The sequence below is a fragment of the Dermacentor silvarum genome, chromosome 1, assembly GCF_013339745.2.
Source record: "Dermacentor silvarum isolate Dsil-2018 chromosome 1, BIME_Dsil_1.4, whole genome shotgun sequence".
Lineage (NCBI taxonomy): Eukaryota > Metazoa > Arthropoda > Arachnida > Ixodida > Ixodidae > Dermacentor > Dermacentor silvarum.
The window spans coordinates 260937832-260959875 of record NC_051154.1 but is presented as its reverse complement, the minus strand read 5'-3'; the positions used below and the strand labels follow the sequence as shown (position 1 = coordinate 260959875).

Below are 22044 nucleotides of genomic sequence, written 5' to 3'. Positions count from 1 at the left end.
AAAGAAAAAAAAAAAGCCTTACGCTGTTTTTGCGCGTATTTAAGTTTTCTAGCGCAAAGACAGCGAACAAGCTATTGCCTATGGGAGTAGGTATGGCTGGTTCACTACGTGCATTTTCACACGTATAGCCGTCCTTGACTTGTGAAACGCACTTCGCCCCGACGAGGACGACGCCATCTACGCTTAACGGAAATGAACAATTAATGATGTCTTCTCCGATCGCACGGTCGTCTCAATGATGCGTTTTCGAAGACTGTCCATTCAGTGGCGCGATGAGAGACCGTTGCTTCCAACGCCCACTGTACCTGTCGTACTTACTGTATTTACTGAGCTTACTTTACTTTTTACTTAATTTCTTCACAAGCACACGCACACGCGAGGGGGGGGGGGGTGGGGGGGGAGAGTCCATGTCTTTGATATACATGTATAGAGTGTGCTTAACCTACCGACATTATTATCGATCACGTGACCTAGAGGAAAGCAGAAGCCTGCCCCCCCCCCCCCCCCCGGTCGGGCCGGTGAACCCCTCCCGAAAAAAATTTCTGGCTACGCCCTTGGCTGGGGACATTGTCGCTGCTGCTACCATGTATGTATGCTGCAATTACAGCCATACCTAGGTTGCTGTAGTTCTCTCTAGCATGCTTGCCTGGTAAGTTAGTTCTGATGCTACGGGTAACAGACTTGTGCAAAATCACGACCTGCAGCTTATTCCTGGACAACTGGTGGTTCTCGGCACACCTGTCGGACCTGCTCTTTCATGCTGGACAGATGGAGGCTAGCCATGCAGAGTAAGTATACGCTCTCACTCTAGTTTTTTGTTTGCTTGGCCTTCATCTAGTAGTGTTAGCACAGAAAGGCAGAAGCAGTGCAGTCACTACAGTGGCCTGATAGATAAAATTCGTAGTGTGAACATTTTGGCAAAGTTATCTAAATGTTCAACAGCATGCAGTGCTTTACCAGCTACCAGTTTTGAGGGACTTTTAAAAAATGTATACAAGAAGAGTGAGGAGATTACTATATTTTCTGGTGTATAACTCGTGTTCTGAACAGTCGCGCCATCTCTCGTCGTAGCTGGGTAACCATTTATCATCACATAGGAGACAAATCTGCAAGAAAGACAAAATGTAGGGGCGACAAGTCAGAGTCGAGGGTCCTCACAAGTACAACACAAGGGCCAAATCTAACTCGCAACAGAAATAATGACTTCAAGGCTCCGACTGTCTTGACATTACTCTTGTGATAGCGGGCCACCACTGCAGTTTTTGTATGCACTCGTCATTATCTAAACTTTATTTTGCTATTCACTTTCAAAACTTTCCTTAAAGGGGTACTAAAGCACTTATTTTGAAAACCTGGAAACACATGCTGGAGTTAGTGCGGTGTCTTCCATTGAATATATTCCTGAAGAAAGCTTTGATATAATGAGTGCAATACATGTTTACTTTCCTCACTCCCCCTCAACTCATATGTTCCTCTCAGCTGGGACAATGCTGATTGCAATGCCCTGCCTATAGTTCCTTTCTATAGTTCCTTCCTCTATTTTTCTCTCCATGCTGTGCTTGTGGCAACCTTTCGAGGTTGGCGTCTCACAAAGGTACTCGAGATTGACAAAGCAGTGGTGACAGGACTGGCAGGACGAATTAACAGCTGCCACTTGGCTATTTTCCTTAAAAATCTGGAATGTTGTGCATGCGTGCGCCCAATGGCTGCATCTATGGGGCGTCATGTCCCATGTTATGTCATAGGTGACATTGCATAGGGCAGAAAAGAGAAGCGGGCACCTTGAAAGTTGTTGCAGAGAGCTGTAGAACTTTTGTGCGAGATTGTAGGTCCCTTGCTGCACTCAGCGCAATAGTGTTTGGCTCACATGTTCACGGCAGTATTGTTATTGTTTACAAATTAGGATTTCTTTTTGACATGTTTGAAAGGTGGTTCAGCACTCCTTTTAACCAACCTAATTTCTTCTGCTGTATCCGCAAGAAAGGTGAGAAACAAGTCAGGTAGGTCTCATGACAGAAGCAGTTGCAGAAAAAAAAAATGGATTGCTTTCTTGTTAGGGCCTCCTGCAACAGAAATGTTTCTCAAAGCATCTCAGTGGTGATTTCTTAGTGAAATTGCTTAGAGTTGCTCAGTGTCCTGTGTCTGGTCTCTTGCTTCACCTACAGGTACGCCAGTGAATTGAGGGAGCACCTGATCCTGGAGTATGCGTCGTCCCTCATGACGCATCACAGGTGCGTGTAGAATCTGTCAGTGTCATAGAGCTGAATCGAACATTAAAGTCTTAACTGCCACGAAATTTGGGACCAATTTGGGTCCAGTTTCAGATGGTGTTGATATTGATGAGTCTCATTGCAGAATATTATGTTTGAAATACAAGGGAAGCATCATAACAATCTCGCAAAAAGAAGCGTCTCCGATATCGGAAACTCTAAACAATGCTGCTGTTAATCCTAGCCAGAAATTACGTAGAAGCTGGAATGTTGAGAAACTGCATAGTGCCTGGGCATGACCTCCAAGGTCGGGTAATGCCCACGGCATGCTGCAAATCTCGCGAGGCCATGTTCGGGGATTTCAGGTCTTCAGGTACCTGCGATGTCTGGTTAGGTGCTAATTGAAGAATGTTGATAAGAAAATTAAGTAATTACCAGCTGTGCAGCTTTGCCAAGATTACTTCAGTAGTACTGCGTACTGCTCATTTAAAACCAATTTAGCCAAAGTGAAGTTTCGTTGTAGTTGGCCTTTAAAGGGACTCTAAAGAGAAACATTTAATCAATTTAGGTTAATAAAGTATTCTTTAAAAACAAAACCTTAATAATATTGTAGAAAATAAGGTGAAAGTTCACTTTTTTTTTATTTGCACCGAAACCCCAGAGCCGGTACATCGGTGTAACGCCACGGATTTCAATGTCGTGGGCCGTCATGGCTCAGTAAAAGTCCCAGAAACTTTACTAATTCAGTCTTTGACTAATTTATAATGCAAAAGAGGTCCATCTTTAACGATAAAACAGTAGCTAGGCCCAAGCAGATGCTGTCAATATACATGACATGATGGCAAGCTGGTGCTGGAACTTCAAGGCAGTGTCGCCACAGTCTTTCATTTTTATGTCTTTTCCGACATACCAAGCCTGTTCTCTTGGCGAGAGTGGCTGTTTTTATATTGTGATATGGTAATGTGCTAATACAGCTTGAATTGTTTTTATCTTTCGTGTCCGTTTAAGAAACTACAGTTGCTGCAGTGCCTCAACAGTGGCGGGCTAATGTTTCAACTTTGTGGTATAGGCAATGATATATAAATTTCATGATAGAAAGTGTACTGCTTTGCTTTTGGTACCTTTAGTGTGGTTCTCTGTTTGAAAGTGGTGCATCGCTTTGTGTTGCAGCCTCTGGCAGGTTGGTGTTGGCTACCTGGATCATTGCCCGCGACGTGGAAGGTGAGCGCTGTGCTTTAGTAAGGGTGAAAATGATGATTGAGACCAGCTGACTCATGAAGCATCTCTGTTGCATATGCTTACTGGGCACATATAATATAGTAGCTATGGCATTTTTTTTTTTCCTGTCATTTTGCACAAAATGTTTGAGCGTTGCACAGTTAAGATGCTTAGGTTCCCTTTTTTTTTCTAGCTGTAAATTTATTTTCAAAAGCCAGTGCACTTTTCCTCACAGATAAAACTACCAAAAATGCTTTCTGAAATCAGCTCTGAGCTGAAATTTTGTATACTGTATTTTCGCCAATATAACCTATTTGTGCATGTATAATCTGCACCTATAAGTGCAACTATCTGAAGGTTGGGGGAGGAGGGGGTGAGCGCATTTAATGTGTGCAAATGATCACACACAGCAGTGCTCAAATCTTTATACGAGTACACTTGCACAATAGCACATGCAATAACCAGGATAACGCGAAAATAGGTAAATATTTCTTTGTGCTCTGTCATTGTTGATTTCAGTGCTGCTCTTAGTGAGACCTGCACATTGATTCAAATGACAGCTTCACGACAGTGTGAAGCACAGTGCCTTGAAGCTGCATTGCAAGGCAAAATTGCCTTTACATAACCTTGCATGATATGAAGCGCCACTTCAGGATTTTTACTTGAAGCATAATGCATAAAATTATGTTCTCTTATTGCATGTACTGGCCCTTATTTTTTTCTCCAAGGTGTCACAGAAAATTAGTATTGTTAGGCTTTAAAAAAACGTGGATGTTTCAAAATGTTGTGTTGCATGCAGGGAGTACTTGGAAGCCTTTATCGAGCACATCCCACTGAAAACCCAGGCACAAGCATTAAGGTTGTCGAAATACTGGAGCGCAGGGAAATGCCAGCAGGTGAGGGGTGTCTGGAGAAGTTTTTTTTGGAATTAAAAAAAAAATATGAAAGAAGGTGAAAGTCACAAGTGTCTCTGCAGCTTGCTTTCTCTTAGGTTTTGAGAAGCATGTGAAGTGTGGTGTCATTGTACATTGTTGCGAAAAGATTAGTCACAGGCATATCTAATGCCATGTATGCCATGGGCGATGACTGTATCCATGAGTGTGCTGCCAAACCAAGCCTGAGCAATGGTGATGACTAGATGAGTGTGCTGCCGAACCGAGCCTGTGCAGTGGTGATGACTAGATGTGCACCAAATGTGTGGTGGTGCATGCTTGAATGAATGAATGCATTATGAAAACAATACTATCATTAGTTGTTTTGCTACAAAGGGATCGTGTGGATTATGCACGGCCGAAAAAATTGGACCAATATGGCCCACCGCTGTATAAGGGCCTTATCTCGTCAAGATTGTAAAAAAAGAAGTGTGGCCTTGCCACAAGTGTATATAGTGCATTCGTTTCATGGAGTCTTGGAAACCCTTTAGCTTTGATTGTTCTTTAAAAGGTATTTGCTGGGACTTAACTCATACTAAAATAACTGGAACGAGGTTTCTTATGATCACACCTTTCTATCATTCCTAAGTTAGTGTTTACGAAACTGGTCTAAATTTATAAACCATGCATGCAAAAAGAAGAGGAAAAAGACCAGCTTTGTCAATGGCTACCTAGGCATGCACCCTGGAATGGTGTACAGCACTGTCCTTTGTTGTGATCACTACAATTGCTAATTTCTGGATATGTACGTAGATGCTATCAGCCTCAACTTCTCTGCTTCCTCTAGCTTAGGAGCTGCCGTTAGCAGTGCTCTACCCATCATGCCTACGTCAACTAGCTTCATAATTTTTCTTCCATTCCTTTTTATTTTCTTAGTGCATTCACGGTAACTTCTTACTTCAGCTTATCCTGAGCAGCACCAGCTGCAATGTTCAGTAAAAATTGCTCAGGTTGTTGCCATTTTATAGCTACAGTAGGGATTTTAAAACAATGCACCTTTGATTGTAACACACAACCAGTTTGCCCAGGTAGAAATGAGAAAGTGCGCTGCCCTTGATTGTTTACTCACCAGTTTCTCACACTAAGAGTGTGAAGAGTAGCAGTTTGCTCTCACTTGGAGAAAGATAATTTATTGCATCTGATCTGCAGTAGACTGGGCATCACTCACTATTGTCGTCAAAGACCTCCTTTTTACTATCAGCAGCCCAGAAAATCCATCTTCAATGCCATCCATGGCATCTGAGAATGTGGCATTTTCTAATTAAATGCCGTGCAAACCATGGCAGCGTGACGAAATTACTGAGTGGGCCCAGAGATATACGTAGCTGCAGAGACATGGGGATTGGATTACAGTGGATTACATGTAATCGAATGCTTCTATGGGCTGTCATGCCTCATGCAATGTCATCAGTGACATTGCATAAGGCAGAAAGGAAAAGCGGGCACCTTGAAAGTTGCTGTAGAAAGCAAGAGAACTTTTGTGCGAGATTGTAGGTTTTATGCTGCACTCAGTGTGTGTAGCTTCAGCAATTTTCTTCCAGTCAAGGACATCTGCCAGACACTGGCAGTTCGTATGGCGAAGAAGGGCCAGCTGGGAATTGCGCTGACCTGGGCCATGCGTTGCAAGGTGAGTTGTGCACCTTTTAGGCATGAGGTGCAAAACACAAGTCAATAGGAATCCAATGAAAGTCACGGTGGGTCCCACGACAGTCAACCCTTTAACGCCTAAGCCTGAGCTGTACTCGTCTTACTAATTTGTACCAACATTGCTGAGGGCGAGTCCTACTCGTCAATGCTGCAGTTTCCATTGCTTTAATTGCCGTAAATGAGTCATGCACATCTGCTCATCCCACCTCTACTATTGAGATTGGGCACTCGTGCATATTATTTTGCAGCTTACATCTGTTTTGCTGTCATGATTGAAATAATATTATTGAGGACCTTTATGGGGCATTATGAGAACTATCCTTCTCAAAACAAGAATTGTTATCCAATGTTTTATTGAGTAAAAAGAATAGAGCATACATTTACTTTTCAATTAGCGCACTTCATGAATAATCTCGGAGAAGTGAAAGAAGACTTAGGAAATTTGCTGCAATATTTGTTGGAAAGATTTTGGGACTTAAAGGGGTAAGGCCAGCTGTAATGAAATTTCATTTTATCTAAATTTGTTATAAATGAGTAGTCTGCAGAACCTCGTTCGTAGGCTTTGTAAAAAAAATGCGTGAGAAAACATACGACCCAAAGGCACTACAAAATTTGGCAGACTCTGCTGTAGTGATCTACGTAATGCAAAGCCTTGCCTGAATCGTTGCAGCATGAGACACCAATGCACACCGACCCAATGCCCCTGAGCGGCTCAAGATGTGCGTTGTTTTTTCTTTTTTGACATTTTTGTGGCTTCGGCAAGCTTACGTGTGCGCTTCTCGGATTCGGCCTGGGTCAGTTTCGGGTGGCGCATTTTGACAGTTTTCACGTGCTCAGCCGGTAAGAATCGTTGTGGCACGAGATGCCGACGCATGTGGAGCTGGCGGGGCCCGAGCAGCCCAAGACGTGATTTGTCGTTTCCTATTGCTTAGTGTTTTGAGCGACAGGAAACCGAAACAAAATCTAGCAGGCGGGCGAAGCCGGAATACGATGCCTCCATAGCGAAACATGACGCTTACTTTGCGCCGCCTGCAGTAGGAACGTCTGGGTGCACTTAGGCTATGGCCTATCAGAAGCATGTAGTACACTTCCAATGGCATTACGTCACGTGCTGTGTAACAGATAGGCAAAGATGCTTATCGCAATAGAGTTAATGGCGATAGCTGTTAATGCAACGTGCTACGACCCGCGAGAAGATGATTTGCTGGTACCAGAAGAGGAAACTGAGTATGTGGTGGAATTTTCACGTGACACGAGAGAGCGAGTGCTGCGGCGAAGCTGCCGTGGCAGGCGCCTACTGCTCGATCGTGGGTGCATTGTGCCTTTTCTTGTTACGTGGGATCTAGTGGCCGGAAAATGTATCATATGATCGCAGTTTGGCGATGTGCTAAACGTTTGTTCCAAAATGTTGCGTTTTCGTGGAACGTATTAACCAGTAAAAAGAAGCGTAACTGCATTGTGTCATTTTTGATACCATGGGCAGTGTAGATACCGTGGGCACCGCGGCACCCTGCGGTGCCCACGGTATCTATGCTGTGCAGCACCATGGCTTCCGAAATTGCACGTGTGCACAGTTGCACTCTCTGAAGGCAAGGAGGTTATATACTTAGACTTCTGGAGTCGAGGTGGCTCTCCAAAAGTGAAGCTGATCGCCACCATCTTGCTAGGGTCAAAAAGCCCGAACAGGAGTAGCCGCTGTAGCACAGTGTGAAGTGCGTTCGTCATGCTTATTGATTGTGCGCAGTCAGAATGGTCTTTGAATAATTGTGGCATGCTTTTCGAAGGTATCTCAGTAGGTCATGGCTGCACCACTCACGTAAAATTGTTTGCTCTCGCTGTTTGCCCAACACTCGATGTTGTACATACGTTTGCTTCAGTAGGAACGGTTAGGAAGGTGCTCATATGTACACGCATAAAATTTACTTGTCAAGTAGTCGCTGGTATGTCACTGCATGTGATATTACGTAGCGCAGCTGACTCGGCTTGTGACTCGTGGTGCACATTTTCCACTACCTGCTCTCTTTGGTTTGCGCGTATCGTGCAATGTCTCCATTTGTAATAGCGAGAGCGTGCACAGGAAGGACAAGCGCTTGATTTATGGCAAAAAAAAATGGTAGCGGTGCAAATGCAGCGCTCATCTAGCCAGAGCTTACTGGTAAATAAGGTCAATTGAAATTTAAATTCATTACACTTCTTCCCTTGTGTACGCGTCTGCATGTTGAGGGGTCTCACACATGCTCTTGGGACAAAGGAACGACAACACAGTAGTGCAAACAATCAAAAGGGCATTTATTGCACCTTTCATACACTAATGCACACTAGCCGAATTACAACCAATAGAACATTCACATGGGCTGCGCGACAAATCAAGTAAGTCCGACTCACCACGACCCGATAGCGAGCGAATACGTTCGCCCCATGCAATGACACCATCGCCTAGTCGTTCACATGTACGGTCACGCGAACGGTGGCACGTTCGAACGATCCGTGTTCGTCCATACCGGTGCCCCGCTCCGAGCCACGTGAGACGTCTCGCGAAGCGTGGATCGGCGCACGCGCGGGACGTCCGTGTCGCTCACAGATCCCAACCCAAAGAGGAAGCGCCCTCGACCTTTCTCTCCCAAGTCACCCCGCCGTTCGGCGGCGTTAGCATCGCGATACTCGCGCCATCTCCCGCAATGCGCCGCAACCACCACCACGACCGCCGCGGGCTTAGCCACGCGGAGAAGCCAGACCACAGGAGACACGTAAGAGTCGCGCATCCCCACAATGTCTCACTGGCTTCCTGTTTATTCACAAATACATACCAACTCTCCCAGCAAAGCATCATGTTGTATTATGGCTTGAACACAAGATTGGTTGTGCTTATCGCCAATTACAAGATTGCAGAGTTTTAAAAAATGTTTCGGATACACCACATCACTCAGAAATCTAATCGCGCGTATCAAACACTGCTTTCGAGACATCTATTCTTTAAAAATCAATGGACACGAGACGTAAGTTCCAATCTGAGCTTGTTCATTCGAACCCGGTTATATCGAACTCAAAAAAAAAAGGAACAACGCCTATCAGTTCGATATAGGGAATAATTCGATATAAGCCTGCTAAAGAATTGAAGAATCAGACATCGTAAAACCACATACCATTTATAAAAGCACTTTACTGATGAAACTAGCTTATACTACCCCTGTCACACGGGCACCCATAAACTCCTTCTAACTCAGTCGTCTTTACCTCGAGGGCGATGAACTCGGTGTCACATGGTTGCCCTTCGGCTAAGGGAGTTTAATGGAGCTTCTGGTCATGGCAGCACTCATTCCACTCGCCTCAATTTAAAATAAAGGGACACTAAAAAGAAACCGGAAGTTCAGCTTTAAGTGTAGATTATCTTATCACGATCACAGACATACCATTCTTACTCCGAACAGAGGTTTAATAAGCTAGAAAATAGCGAAAAACTGAAGGATAGGTGTTGATGCCCTTTCAAATTTCCCGCACTATACGTTCGTGACGTCGGAGATCACAAACGCAGCCCGGTCGCAATTGGTCGAGATCGATTTATCGGTGTTAATAAAACGCAAAATGAAATACACCTTAAATGTACACAAACAGCATTTGCCAACTTTTTAAGCCGTTTCAAGCGCGGACGTACAAGTTTAGCACAAAATTAAAGAAGTAATATGAAAAAATGGTGTGGTGCTACATGCGGTCGTGATAGTTTCGTTTTTGCTCCATGCATCATCGCACGCGCCTGTTCCGCTCTACAGTGTTGCAGTGTTTGGTTGCGTGTTGCGTGGCTTGAAAAACGTTGACTTCGCAGGAAACAGCCAGAAAATGCCTCGTGTGTGTAGTGTTGAGGGCCGTATAAATGGCGCAAGGTGCTTGCTCAGGGGCAGTGGCAGTGTTGACCCGACTGTGTCCTTTCATGTGGTGCCGCCCAATGAGCCCCAGCGTTCGCAATGGCTCAGTGCTCTACCGATGATAAAAACGGCAAAAGAGCCAGAGAAAGCGATGGTATGCTCTCTGCATTTCTCGCCCTCGGATTATGTATATAATCCTGCCCTCGGAAAGTATCTTGGCGTGCCCCAGAGGCCAGTCCTTTCTCGAGCAGCTGTCCCATCAATGTCGCCTTCATCAAATCCCCTACTGATGCCCCTGCGGCAGCAAACTGGCTCGGTGAGTGCTAAATGTCATTAAAAAAGACACGAAAAAAACCATACCGAGTACGCGCGCAACTTTCTACGCTTGTTCTGTCGCGAACATCGTCGACTGGTGGACCGGCCGCCTCGCTTTCCGTCGGCGCGGCCGGCTGCTCACTGCCATTGTACGCGGAAACAGCCTACCGCGTGAGCACGGAGGATCATTTCGTGCTCCGTTTCACTGAAGTCGCTCAAATGCAGTCCTGCTTTCTTGGCGAGCTCTTCGTTGCAAGGTTGAGCGTCAGCAACGGTAGCCATCGCGGCCACAGAACACCTAAGCATAAGTCGCAGCGAACGCAAATGCAGCGGCCATGCAGCCTATGATGGAGCGAGCGCCTCAGCCGTTTACGCAAGCGGTGACGTATCATGGCGCCCTCTGATTCGCTGAGAGCAATGAAATCCGTGACGACACTGCTTCAGCGCCGCATCTGGGGTGAGAGAAATTGAGGAAGAGATATTTGGTCTTTTTTTACGAATTTCTTTGCTAATAACTCATATTTTTGCACCCAACAAAAACTGCATGCATTCCTGAAAGTTCCTTATTTATTCCAGCTGAACTTCCTGTTTCTCTTTAGTGTCCCTTTAACTGTGATTTGCACACTGTTGATTGTGCTCTGTACAAATGAATAATGCAAAAATCTTTTTTACTTAATTTTGAATTGACTGCAAAGTCAATTCCGTTTCTTTTCATCCTTTTTTGTTTCCCACGCTGTGAAGCTAGTTTCGTAGAAGGCACGAATTGGAGTATGGTAAGGCATACATATTTACGAAAAATGCTCCATGTAATGTTGGATTGGTTCCTGAATGACTGGATTTCTTGTGCGGGCATCCAATTGTCGGTGGAATAGTACTGCAGCTCAGTTTCTTGCAATTAGTAACGACATACAACATTTGGCACTGTGCCACGAAAATAGACCGCTGTGTGCTGTGAACACTTTAAATTTCAGTACTATATAGGCATTGCAGTGAAGATAAATCATGATCAGCAAACCTCATGCGTGCTTTTATGTGTGTAATTTGCTTTTGTCAGCAAAACACTATATACAGCTGTGGTCATCTGTGCCTCACATTTCATTTACCTGGAAGAATACATGTTTGCATAGCGAAGTTGCATCATTTTTATTTCAAATGCAACTTATGTTTCCTTTCTTTTTTCCTTTCAGAATCCAATATTAACATCAAGACTGGCAGACCAGTAAGTGTACTTGCAATGTTTCTGTTGTGTAGTTAATAATGTATTACTTTATATGTACTGAATGTTGTGGTAATAAGAGGTTAGTAATAGATGGCCCTTACAGCTGAACTGCTCACAGATTCACACTCACATTTATCACAGAAATGGCATTTAATGCCACGTTTGGGCGTGGTAACTGGTGTGTTATGTCCATAACAAATCACCACATGACATGTCATAGGGCAATGAGAAACCGAAAATGTTACTCTCATAGTATAAGAGGAGCAGTGGTGCAGTCTGTTAGTTGTGGGGGGAAACATGGCATGCACTATGTTTTGCCGTGGCACTGACAGGATGGTGCCATTTTTGCTTTCACTCAGAAAATCTACACTTCTTGTCCGCCATTGACACACATGACAAACACTTCTGATTTATTCAGATCAAGCAGGCAAGTGTTCCCGCACTTAATGAGACCCTGAACCACTTTTTAACCAAGTGGAGAAAGGCATTTGAAGTGAAAATAGGCTATATGAGAAATATGTGCTTTGCCGCAAAAAGTACTTCAATGCGTTCAGCAGAAGCGCACTCATTAGCCATCAAACACAGCCTCCACTGTGCTCTTGTTCCTTCTTCAGTGCCTTGCTCTACGAAGGCTACGGCCGAGTTGGGTGTGGACACAACACTTTGCCTTCGAAATGTCACCGTGGCGTGCAGTTCAAATTTCATTTTCGATGTTAACGTAGACGCCACGATTTTGGTGCCTGCGACGCGCTAAACGTAAGCCAAACGCGGTTGTCCTCAGCGAGCCGCAGTGCGCTTAGCCAGTGGTCTCGTGGCGGCACCCCGCGGTGGCCGTGGTGTAGCCAACCGCGGTGACCAATATCAGCCGCGTATGGGAATCCGCTTTATTATGAAATAAAGCGTCCAGAAAAAAGTGAGGATCATGGCTTCTGTTGAAAAGAGAGTGTTTGAGAGAAAGGTGATTTCATGCTTCGGCTTTCGAGCTCCACACACCGTGTACGACAGCAAAACATGGCTGAGATGTTCATAACAGTGTATGCTACCTGCGGACTATGTTATTTCAGCAATCACGAGGGTGGTTCAGGGCCCCTTTAAACATTGTATTAAATAAAATAAACTATGAAATGCCACATTTACATAACACTAGGGCATCAACACGCTTGCAGTTTAACAAGAATCGCCACTTATTTACAAGGCCTTCATTGAGCTTCCTCATTCACTCAACACTTAATACACTGGCTGCTTAAAGTTCAGGAGAAGCTATCTACACATTTTTTCCACTGGGGAGCAGAGATAATTGGGCTGCTTGTTGAACAAAATTTGATGTCAAGAATACAGTCTACCCTCATTACAACGGATCCGTGTACAACAGACTTTTGGATATAACGGACCATATTTCAGCCTTAGTTTGCTCTACCTATTTTAGTAATGTAACGAAGTTCGGTTTGAACAGACCCTGCTACAACGGACTATCGGCTACAGTGGACGATAGTAGCGGCAATTTTTTTCGAAATTGGGTGCATAAAGCGTACTTTTGCCGTGTCACCACGGGCTGACAACAGACTCGCAAGGGTCAGCCGACAATCGTGGCTCAATCTCGCGTGCGAGTCACGGGGGGGGGGGGGTGTTCACCTACAGTGGCTGCTGCCTCGATCTTATCTTGAAAGCGATCTTATCTTGAATGGACAAAGTGTGCTTAGTGCCTGTAGCTTCGTATGCGCTGTGCTTTCGACGTTTAGTTCGCTCGCTGCTGCTGCCGCGCTTCCCGACTGCAGCAAAACGTCCAGACTTTGGACGTTTGTCACTCACTCTTTTCAACAACATTGTTAGACATCGCAACCAAAGCTTCGGAAGTGAGGCGTTTCGGATATTACGGACTTCGGATAAAACGGGCATTTTTTGCCGGATTATAAGGGTCCATTGTAACAAGAGTACACTGTACTATTATTTATTACTTACATTTTTTGAAATCATTATTTTCTATCGGTCAAGTCGGTGTTTTCCACAAGACATTGAGTACCGTCAATGCACACCCCGACTCACTCACAACTGTCAAGTACTAGCACACGTGCTTGGCACTTCCTCTTCCCTTGAAATGGGGCAATGCATTTGCTGTCTTAGCTGCGAAAAAAAAATAAAAGTACTGCATGCAAAGCAAGCTTAGCAGTTAGAAAATTATTTCCGAATTGCAGTTGATTTTTTATTGTTTTGCGAGTAGTTTCTTCACAAAAACATTTGACATGGCATTTTTGGTTGCACTTCTCCCTTCCATCTTTCCTCTATGCCTCAGGTTCTTGGCTGAGTACAGTGAACGACGGGAACTGCCCTGCCTGGACTTGCTTGAGAACATGGGCGAAAGCATGTTGTTCAGTGACCGCCTGACATTCCTTGCCAACTACCGGGAGTTCCAGCGCAAGCCCCCTGGCCAGACAGCTGCACGGCTTCTAACTGACCTCATCGACTCGCAGCTTGCACCTCACTTGTAAGTTGTCATTCTTCCGGGCCTCCTTCAGAGTAAGTAATTATATTTAAGGGGCACTAAAAGAGAAATGCTAAATCACTTTAAACTGATAGAGAATTCTTTCGAACTCCGTTTTTATTAATTTCACAGCAATAGGTAGACTGCTGGGAGAGAAAATGGGTGTCAAAGTTCCATTTCAATGCGAAGCATTCTTCGAGTCATACCAATTTTTGTGGTGTATCTCGGTATTTTGCCGTTTTCGTGTGTCAGTGAACTGGCAGACAACTACCGCCATCTGCAGCCTAGGATGGGAAGTAGCTGAGACCCGTAGCAAGGGAAACAACAGAAGAGAACAAGCCAAGCGCTTTGAGTGCGAGTCCATTGTGTATGTGTGACGTGTTCTGCAAGTGTCTCCTCTTACGACATGCCCTTTTGGCTGCTATCATATTGCCTGTAGCAAGTGATGTGAACTAGCATTGCTAGCTCACGCTTTGGTTGGGGGCCGTGAGTGTCACGCTGGTTTAGTTTCCCCTTGGTGTCTTTAAACACTAGGCAATAGTATAACAACAAGGCATGTCTCAGGCCGCTAGGGCCCCATCAGCTTGACGCGAGTCAGCGTGTCGTGCTGCAACGATTCGTGCAGGGCTTCACATTACGTAGATGTCAATACAGTTAGTCGGCCAAATGAAGGTCAAAGTTCCATCTTTAAAATTTCGTGCCAAAACTCCAGCTTCAATATGTCAGTATGTCATCATGGCCTTAAAAGTATTTTCTTGTATTTGTATCACTGTGGCTCAATAAAACTCCTTGAAACAAGTTTAGTCTTTGGCTTCTTTAGAAAACAGTGTAATACAGTACAGCTGGGCCTGAACAGAAAGCCGTCAAAATCTGTGACATCACTGGAAGCTGGCTAAAGAATTTCTAGGCGGCACTGCCGCCCGTCTTTCGTTGTTGCATTTTCTCTGGCCCATCAAGCCTCTTCTCTTGGCAAGGGTGGCAATTTTTGGCATTGTAGAAGGGTAGTTATACAGTTCAAATAATTTTTTTCCTTTGTGTCCCTTGAAGCCAAACCTCATTACAACGAAAGTTACATCAAAGGCTAAAATGTAGACTTGTGCTAATATTCAGTATTTGCTTCGTCTCGAATTTCAGTATTATAAGTTTCCGAAATTTACGAATATAAGTCGAATCTTGTTAATTCGAGCATGCTTAATTCGAACTGCCGGTTTATTCGAACCGACGCTGTGGTCCCGTCAAAGTTATATGTATTCCAATCACGCGGCGGCGCCTCCTACCGGCATTGCCCCGACATCGCGCGGTCATAGAGCAAAAGCTCAGTAGAGACCCCTCAATGTCGTGCGCGAAGGGGGGGGGACACACCGTTGAGTAAATTTCATCCTCTCTCACATAGCAAGGTCACCATTTCTGCGTCGCACCAGAACACGCTTGTATGTGCCGACTAGAGTGTACTAGACAACCGTACTCTAGTACACTCTAGTGCCGACGTCTCAGCCACGCAGTGAAAATGCCAGTGAACCCTTCTTTTTTATGCTTCCTGTATTTTCTAGTCACGTGTTGACGCAGCCGCTGCTGTGCAGAGGGTAGCAGCGGCGGAGGCCCAGTCCGGCCAACGAAACTGCCCACGCCGGCAAACGCTCGCTACCCGATAAGGGCAGGAAATGAAACTTCAGCGGCGGCACCTTGGCGGGCGCGCACGGAGACAGTCGAAGGTGAGGGAGCTACGATGGAGTTGAAAGGGAGGGCGAGGGGAGGCACCGTGCACCGAAGCCGCTGCTACTGAAGCGGCGGAGTTGCCGAGGCCAAATCTGCTTCCCTGCCGCCCTCCTCCCTCACCTTCGATGGTCTCCACGCGCACTGGTCGCCGTGTCGGCGCTGCCCACTCCCTGAAGTTTCGTCTTCTGCGGTTATCAGGAAGCAAGCGTTTGCCGGCGTGGGCAGTTTCATGGCCCGCGCTCACTATGCGCTTGCGCGCCACGATATTTCACGACTCGCACTGTTCGTGCATCATGCCATGGTGCACAAATACTTCAAAAATAAGTAATTCTTTTAATTCGAACTTCTTTTAATTAGGACAAATTTTCGGAGCCCTTCGAGTTCGAATTATCGAGATTCGACTGTACATATTCGTTCATTTCTCTTTTCCAACCTCTTCAGCAAGAACTTTGCCCAAAAGGTGTTTCACGGCCGCGCCACTACGAAACCACACAGTCGAAGTGAAATTCTGACTGTTGTGAAGCCACACCTTGAGTCGAAATTGGCATCCAACCTGCACCCCATTTTAACTGTAAAATATTTCAAAATTTTAATGTTCCGATGCAGCACTAACAGTAACTTTGGGGGCTTATACCTGGCAAAACAGTGCTGGTTAGTCCTAACAGCCAAGGCAGGCGGGGTGGGAGATGGTAAATTGTCGCAGAAAGGTTGCTGCCATCGATGAACCTGCCCGACATCATGCACGCGGACAAGATTGAGGACCGCAAAAGCAGCGAGCATGCCTACCAAGTTCATATGTGCACTTACTGAACAGAGCGGGTTAAGCTTGCGTGTTGATAGAAAGCCTCAGGCTGAATTTGCGCAACACAGCATAGACGGCAGGTGGCAGACGAAGGCGAAACGCTCCCGCGGCCTCAACCACCACAAAATTTTAAGTAGACTGAAGCACAGCAGTGTGCAGGAGGCTGTAAACAAATCTTCTGTGCTACTGGAGTTGTAAGAAATGTCGAACTTGCATTTTTGCATGAAAATATATGAATAACTGAAAATAAACTGACTTCTGAAATGAACCTGTTTCCTTTTTGGCAAGTAAACCAATTTTTTTTAGATTTGTCAACATGTGGCACTTATGTCAAGGTTTTATGCAAATCCTAAAATTCAAACTAATTCCTTTGAAATTATTCTATACTAATTACTGTTCGCTTCGACTTCGCTTCGAAATCAAAAAACTGATATTCCCACAAGCCTAATCAAATGCTTTCATCATAACCGATGTGCGAAATGAACTACATGGCGATATCAGATAAAAATTTCACGATCAGGCGATTCGCAAAAAAAAAAAAAAAACAAGCATGATGCGTCCAACAGGCCAATTTTGATGGCCTATCAGCGGTTCACTATGCTGATACATGGCACTGAGCAGTGCTAAACCTTTGCACTGTCCTTAATATGCAACTGTTATACATCAGATAGCTCTTTATCCATGCATACTCTTTTTTTTTGAGATTCAACTGTAATTAGTATGTTTTAATAGTTATGGTTCGATGTCCTTAAGTAGCACTGTGGGTTGCAAGCAATGCCATATTGGAAGAGAGCCACAGTTCAGTTTTTGCCAAGATGGTTATTTAAGTGCACCTAAATCTAAATATATGTACAGAAGTATTTTTACATTCCACTGCCACATAAATGTGAATGCTGGGGCTTTGGATCAAACAGCAGGTGTCCATAGCTGTTGGTCCACAGCAGTGGATTTTAGAGAATGCGCCGTTTCAGCCAAAGCGACAACTCTAGCTTAGCAAGACGTCACATTACGATATGTGCCACAAGCTCCGATGCACATTTGTTTATTATCTTTTCTCATCAGTGGCATCAGTGGGCACATACTACTCGCCCAGTAATCTTGATCTAAGGTCATATGCTTCACATAATTGAACATTTTATTAATTGTGATCAGTGATTTGCTTGTATCAGCGAGTTCAGTTTGCAGATGAGTTCAGGTATCAGAATAGCGCACCGCACATTTTTCACGTGGACTTGCACAGGCCACATTTTTCTATGGCAGAAATGTGTTTTCTGAATAACCAGAAGCAGTCATTAAACCAAGTGTAAAGCGCCTGCATTCACTATTCATTACATTGTTTGTAGAGATAGGCAGTTGATTTAGCGATGGGTGCTTTAATTGGGGGGGTGACGAAGTTTAAATGTAAAATTAGTCATTTGCATTCTCGATCAAAATTTGGGTCTCAGTTTTTCACAGTGGCTGCCACAGAAGGCACTTTTCATTCTCCAGGAAAGCTGACTTTAAGGTCTTACAAAGGGTACACAACAGAGTTGTATGAGGCACTGCCTCTCTGTCCATCTTTTAGATGTTAAAATGACATGTAGGAAGTGTCAATGCGTGTCTCTTGCCACACCCATTCTCAAGGTACTGATTTGGGCTAGTTGGTTGGACATGATTAAACTAACAGCCTGAAGATAAAACGCGGGCAAAACAAACAAACGCAGTGCTGACTTCTAACTGGTGTATTCTTTCGCAACGAAGGCTTTTTTACAATCCACATTAAAAAAAAATTTAAGATTGAAGCAAGACAGTGCAAGTACTACTATCAATAAAATCTACACGACCGGCACAAAAATAAACACCAAAGCAAAGTCGATACCCATGCCTATGTTATGAACTCCCACATTCAAGTTAACATTTTCAATCGTTTGTCAATGGAGGAACCAAAGGGACGCTGACACACTTGGTGTTGCGATGTGTCATCTCAGATTTTAGGCAAGAGAGTCCACTGTTTGCATTTCTGGATCTGGTCTTGTTCTTTTATCTTGTTTTGATTTTGCTCCATATACGAAGATGCATCACATCCAACTCACCCAGTTCTCTATTTTATTGCTTTGGAACATTAAACCCCATGAATGAATGAATCAATCAATCAATTAATAAATTGTTCTGGATCTTTGCTAACAGCGAGCTTGTCTGCGTTTGTGGCTTGTGTGCAGTTTGTGGCCTCGTCTTCTCCGGGACGCAATTCACACGCTGTCGGACTCAACGGAGATTCTGCTGGATATGAATCAGGTGGTGCAGTTGTTGAGTTGCCTGGAGGCAGTTTCTGCAGGAAGCACAGCATCTGGAAATACCATTGATGTGCCAGAATCGCAACAGGTGGGTAAAAGTTCTGCTTTCATAAGAAGAAACAGTTGCCAAAAAGGCAACATTAGCCAGTAGCTTGACAACATCGGGTTCTCCACAACATATGGCATCCACAGTAATTTGCATTTGAGAATGAACACAGATTAATCTAGTACAGTCGAATCTCGGTAATTTGAACTCGAAGGGGCCCAAAAATTTATTCGAGTTGAATGTGGCTAGAATTAAAGGAGGCTCGTTGAATGGAGGACTTGCTTGCAGCACAGCGTTAGGTGGCGCAGTGCACTGAGCTAACAACACGCAGTGACAAGTTCGGGAAGTGTGGCTTCAACGGCAGCATGGCCGTGCTGCCATGAAGCCTCAATTCTAGGGCAAAAAGTCTTGCTACTGTGAAGTTGCACCTCAAGGCAAAATTTGCATATACCTGCCCCCAACATTACTGTAATAAAAAAAAATTTGCTTGGGTTATACGTGGCAAAATACGGTACTTGCAATGGGATATGGAGCAGTAGCCGCACGCAGCGGCACTGTCGGGGGGTCCGAAACGCCATTGCGTGGGTTGCTGTGCTGCTGAGAGCGCAATCGAGGGCGCGGTCTGTTTGAATTAACCACTCGCAAATGCTTACGCATTTGAATTACCGGGGTTTTTGCACATTGAAATTCACATTATTGCGATAGTACCACGGCATCAGTTTGAATTAAGAGGGTTCGAATGAATGAGATTCCAGTCTACATAGGTCGGCGTACTCACGAGTGCACCGACTCACGCTCGCTCCATGCTCATTTCACAGCTGAGAGATAGAGGCATTACCGAGTGGCGAAGGGTGTGAGTGAATATAAATTCGAATAGAGGTGAGTGCAACTGAGTTTGAGTGGATTCAAATATAAACATAAGTGAGTGCTGGTCAGCATGAGTACGGCCGAAAGTCAGTGATGGTGATTTGAGTAAACGTGAGTATGAACGCGAGTGATTTGCTGCGAGTGTGAAGTGGGCATGAGTATGTATGCAAGTGAGTGCCGGTGAGTGGATGCCGGTAAATGTGAATGGAAGTAAATAACTATGAATGCAAGTGAGTGTTGGCGAGTGGAAGTGGGCGGGAGTAGGAATGTGAGCACATTAAAGCAAAACAAGATGTCTCAGTGTGAAATGTTTCTTTGGAAACGGAAAAGAGCGGTGCGTGACCGCCAAATGGTGTCTTCAATCTACCAATGCCAAGAGTGCTTCATTAGTACAGTGTTCATAATTTAATCAAACACATTATTTTGCAGTATTTTTGGATCGAATGCTTGCAGGCATTAGTAACTGCAAATCGATGCTTTGCTTGGTGTGTTTGCTGGACAGTGTGGGGATTGTGTTCATGCATTGTGTTGCCGTGCCATAGTGCAGCATTTTTCGGGCATAAAGGCAGCATCGTGGCGAAGTTGCTTTTGAACTTCGCACGTCTGGCCCACCGCTTTCCCTCTCTCTTTCCTCCGAGAGCAACGTACAGCAGCGACTGTAAAAAAAAAAAAAAAACACTTGCTGCTTTACCCCCAAAAGGACCAGAGGCTCACCCGATTGGTCTGTTTGGGTGGAAACTCGCGTCCACTAGCATGGTCGTTGGGAGCCATCCGCTCATATAGCGGAATGTTACAGCGTTCTCTAATACAAGATGTGAAGTGGGTTGTGTCACCCTTGAATTGAAAGAGCTCCGGCTCATGCGTACCGCACAGATAGGGAGTAAGAGTTAGTTAGCGCCAAGGTAGTCGTATAATAAATGCCTTCCTTGTACTCTGGCCCTTCTCCTTGTGGCAATCTGTATGGCTTCCAGTGGAGACCGAACAAGTGTCTGTTTTGGGCACATGAAACACAGGCGGCGGACCTGATCGTTTCCCTGAAGGCTCGGATCCTCTGGTAGTCTAAGTGACTCCTGGTGGAGCACCGCGGGATAGAGACCACAACTTTTAAACCCAAGCAATTATTTGCTCAGGCAGCAGTGCATCAGGATTAGGCTTCAATCAAAGTTATTTGGATCTAGTAATGTTTTGGTGCAAACTGCGTCATTCAAGGCTTTGCAAGTACCATGTTGCTTTTTCATAGACATATTTTAAGCAGCTCGCAACAGAGTGGCCAAGACTATTTCTTGACATGATGCTAGGTGACTCACAATATTGGTATTCGAATGCAGACATAGCCACTTTTCGTCCATTCTAACAGTGAAAGTCCCAAGGTTCTTTTATCTGTACCATATTGGAAAGCGCTTGAGGGGCGTTTCTTCTTCACTAATTTCTAGCAACAGGTAATCTTTATCGATTCAGAAATAAGTATTCATGCATTTGGTGAAGAAAGTGCAACTTAGTATCTTCAGAACACATAGATAACTTTTGGCACAGTTCCAACAGCATCTTGATTCATTCTAAGATGAGAAACAGAGTGACCATCTGTTTCGCGATTCTTTCTTGACAACAGCAGGAAATTGCGACTCCATAATGTAGCTAGAGCACATCGACCTGCAGTGTGTACCAGAGCTAAAGGCATGCACCCGAAGGAACCCCTCGTTTTGTTTTACAAGAAAAGAAAGACCTTGAAACTGGCCTCTGTGTACGGAAGCAGCTACATCTGTCAGCAGAGATTCTGTTTGATGTTTCCCTAAACAAGAGCGCACGTCTGTCTTCAGTGATTGACATAACATTGCATCTGCTGTAGACAGCAACAAGTGCTATTATACCAAATATAAAACGCAATAAGCAAAAAATGCATCATTGCTTACTAAAAGTGCAGCTCATGTGGCTCCCAGAGATGTTGGTTTTGGCCCCTGCCATCTTGACATGTATATGCTTTCCATATTCCTAAAATGGTTTTGTTCTGTTATCTATTTTGGCTCACAGAACTGGACAAAGACTGAAGAAAAGGAGCTTCGACGACTACTTTCTCACCATCTGGTACAAGCAATCACAAAGGAAGCCAGTGCACCACCCTGAGCACAGAACAGACCCTTCAGCTCATTTCAAATTGTTAACATTTTTAGTGAAGCGCCATTTATATGAACAGATGATGAAATTTCATTTATTGCCGTGAATAAAGTGGGAATCAAGCCTGTATGGCCCATTATCGGCCCATATTCCCATATTCAAGTTGGCCTGGCATGAAGGAAGGCGAACTTATGTAAATGTGGCCTGGTGGGCTGTGTGGTTTTTCTGGTTGCATCACTTCTGACTTAGCCTGTTCATGGTGTATTTATAGAAACAACCGATTGTTGACTGGTAGTATTTACTCTTGAGCATGACCAAGCGTGGCACTGAAAATACTGCTTGCTTAAA

General features: G+C 44.6%; 1 protein-coding gene across 1 annotated transcript; it reads left to right on the top strand.

Moving 5' to 3' along the window:
* The first annotated feature begins 648 nt into the window (after nucleotides 1-648).
* LOC119437100 (nuclear pore complex protein Nup85-like) lies at nucleotides 649-21823 on the top strand. The gene is given in 10 exon segments (XM_037704172.2): nucleotides 649-788; nucleotides 2166-2231; nucleotides 3381-3431; nucleotides 4228-4280; nucleotides 4283-4324; nucleotides 5902-5987; nucleotides 11370-11401; nucleotides 13692-13883; nucleotides 18597-18759; nucleotides 21613-21823. Coding segments are annotated over 10 exon segments (903 nt in total). The 5' UTR covers nucleotides 649-663; the 3' UTR covers nucleotides 21706-21823.
* The last annotated feature ends 221 nt before the right edge of the window (nucleotides 21824-22044 follow it).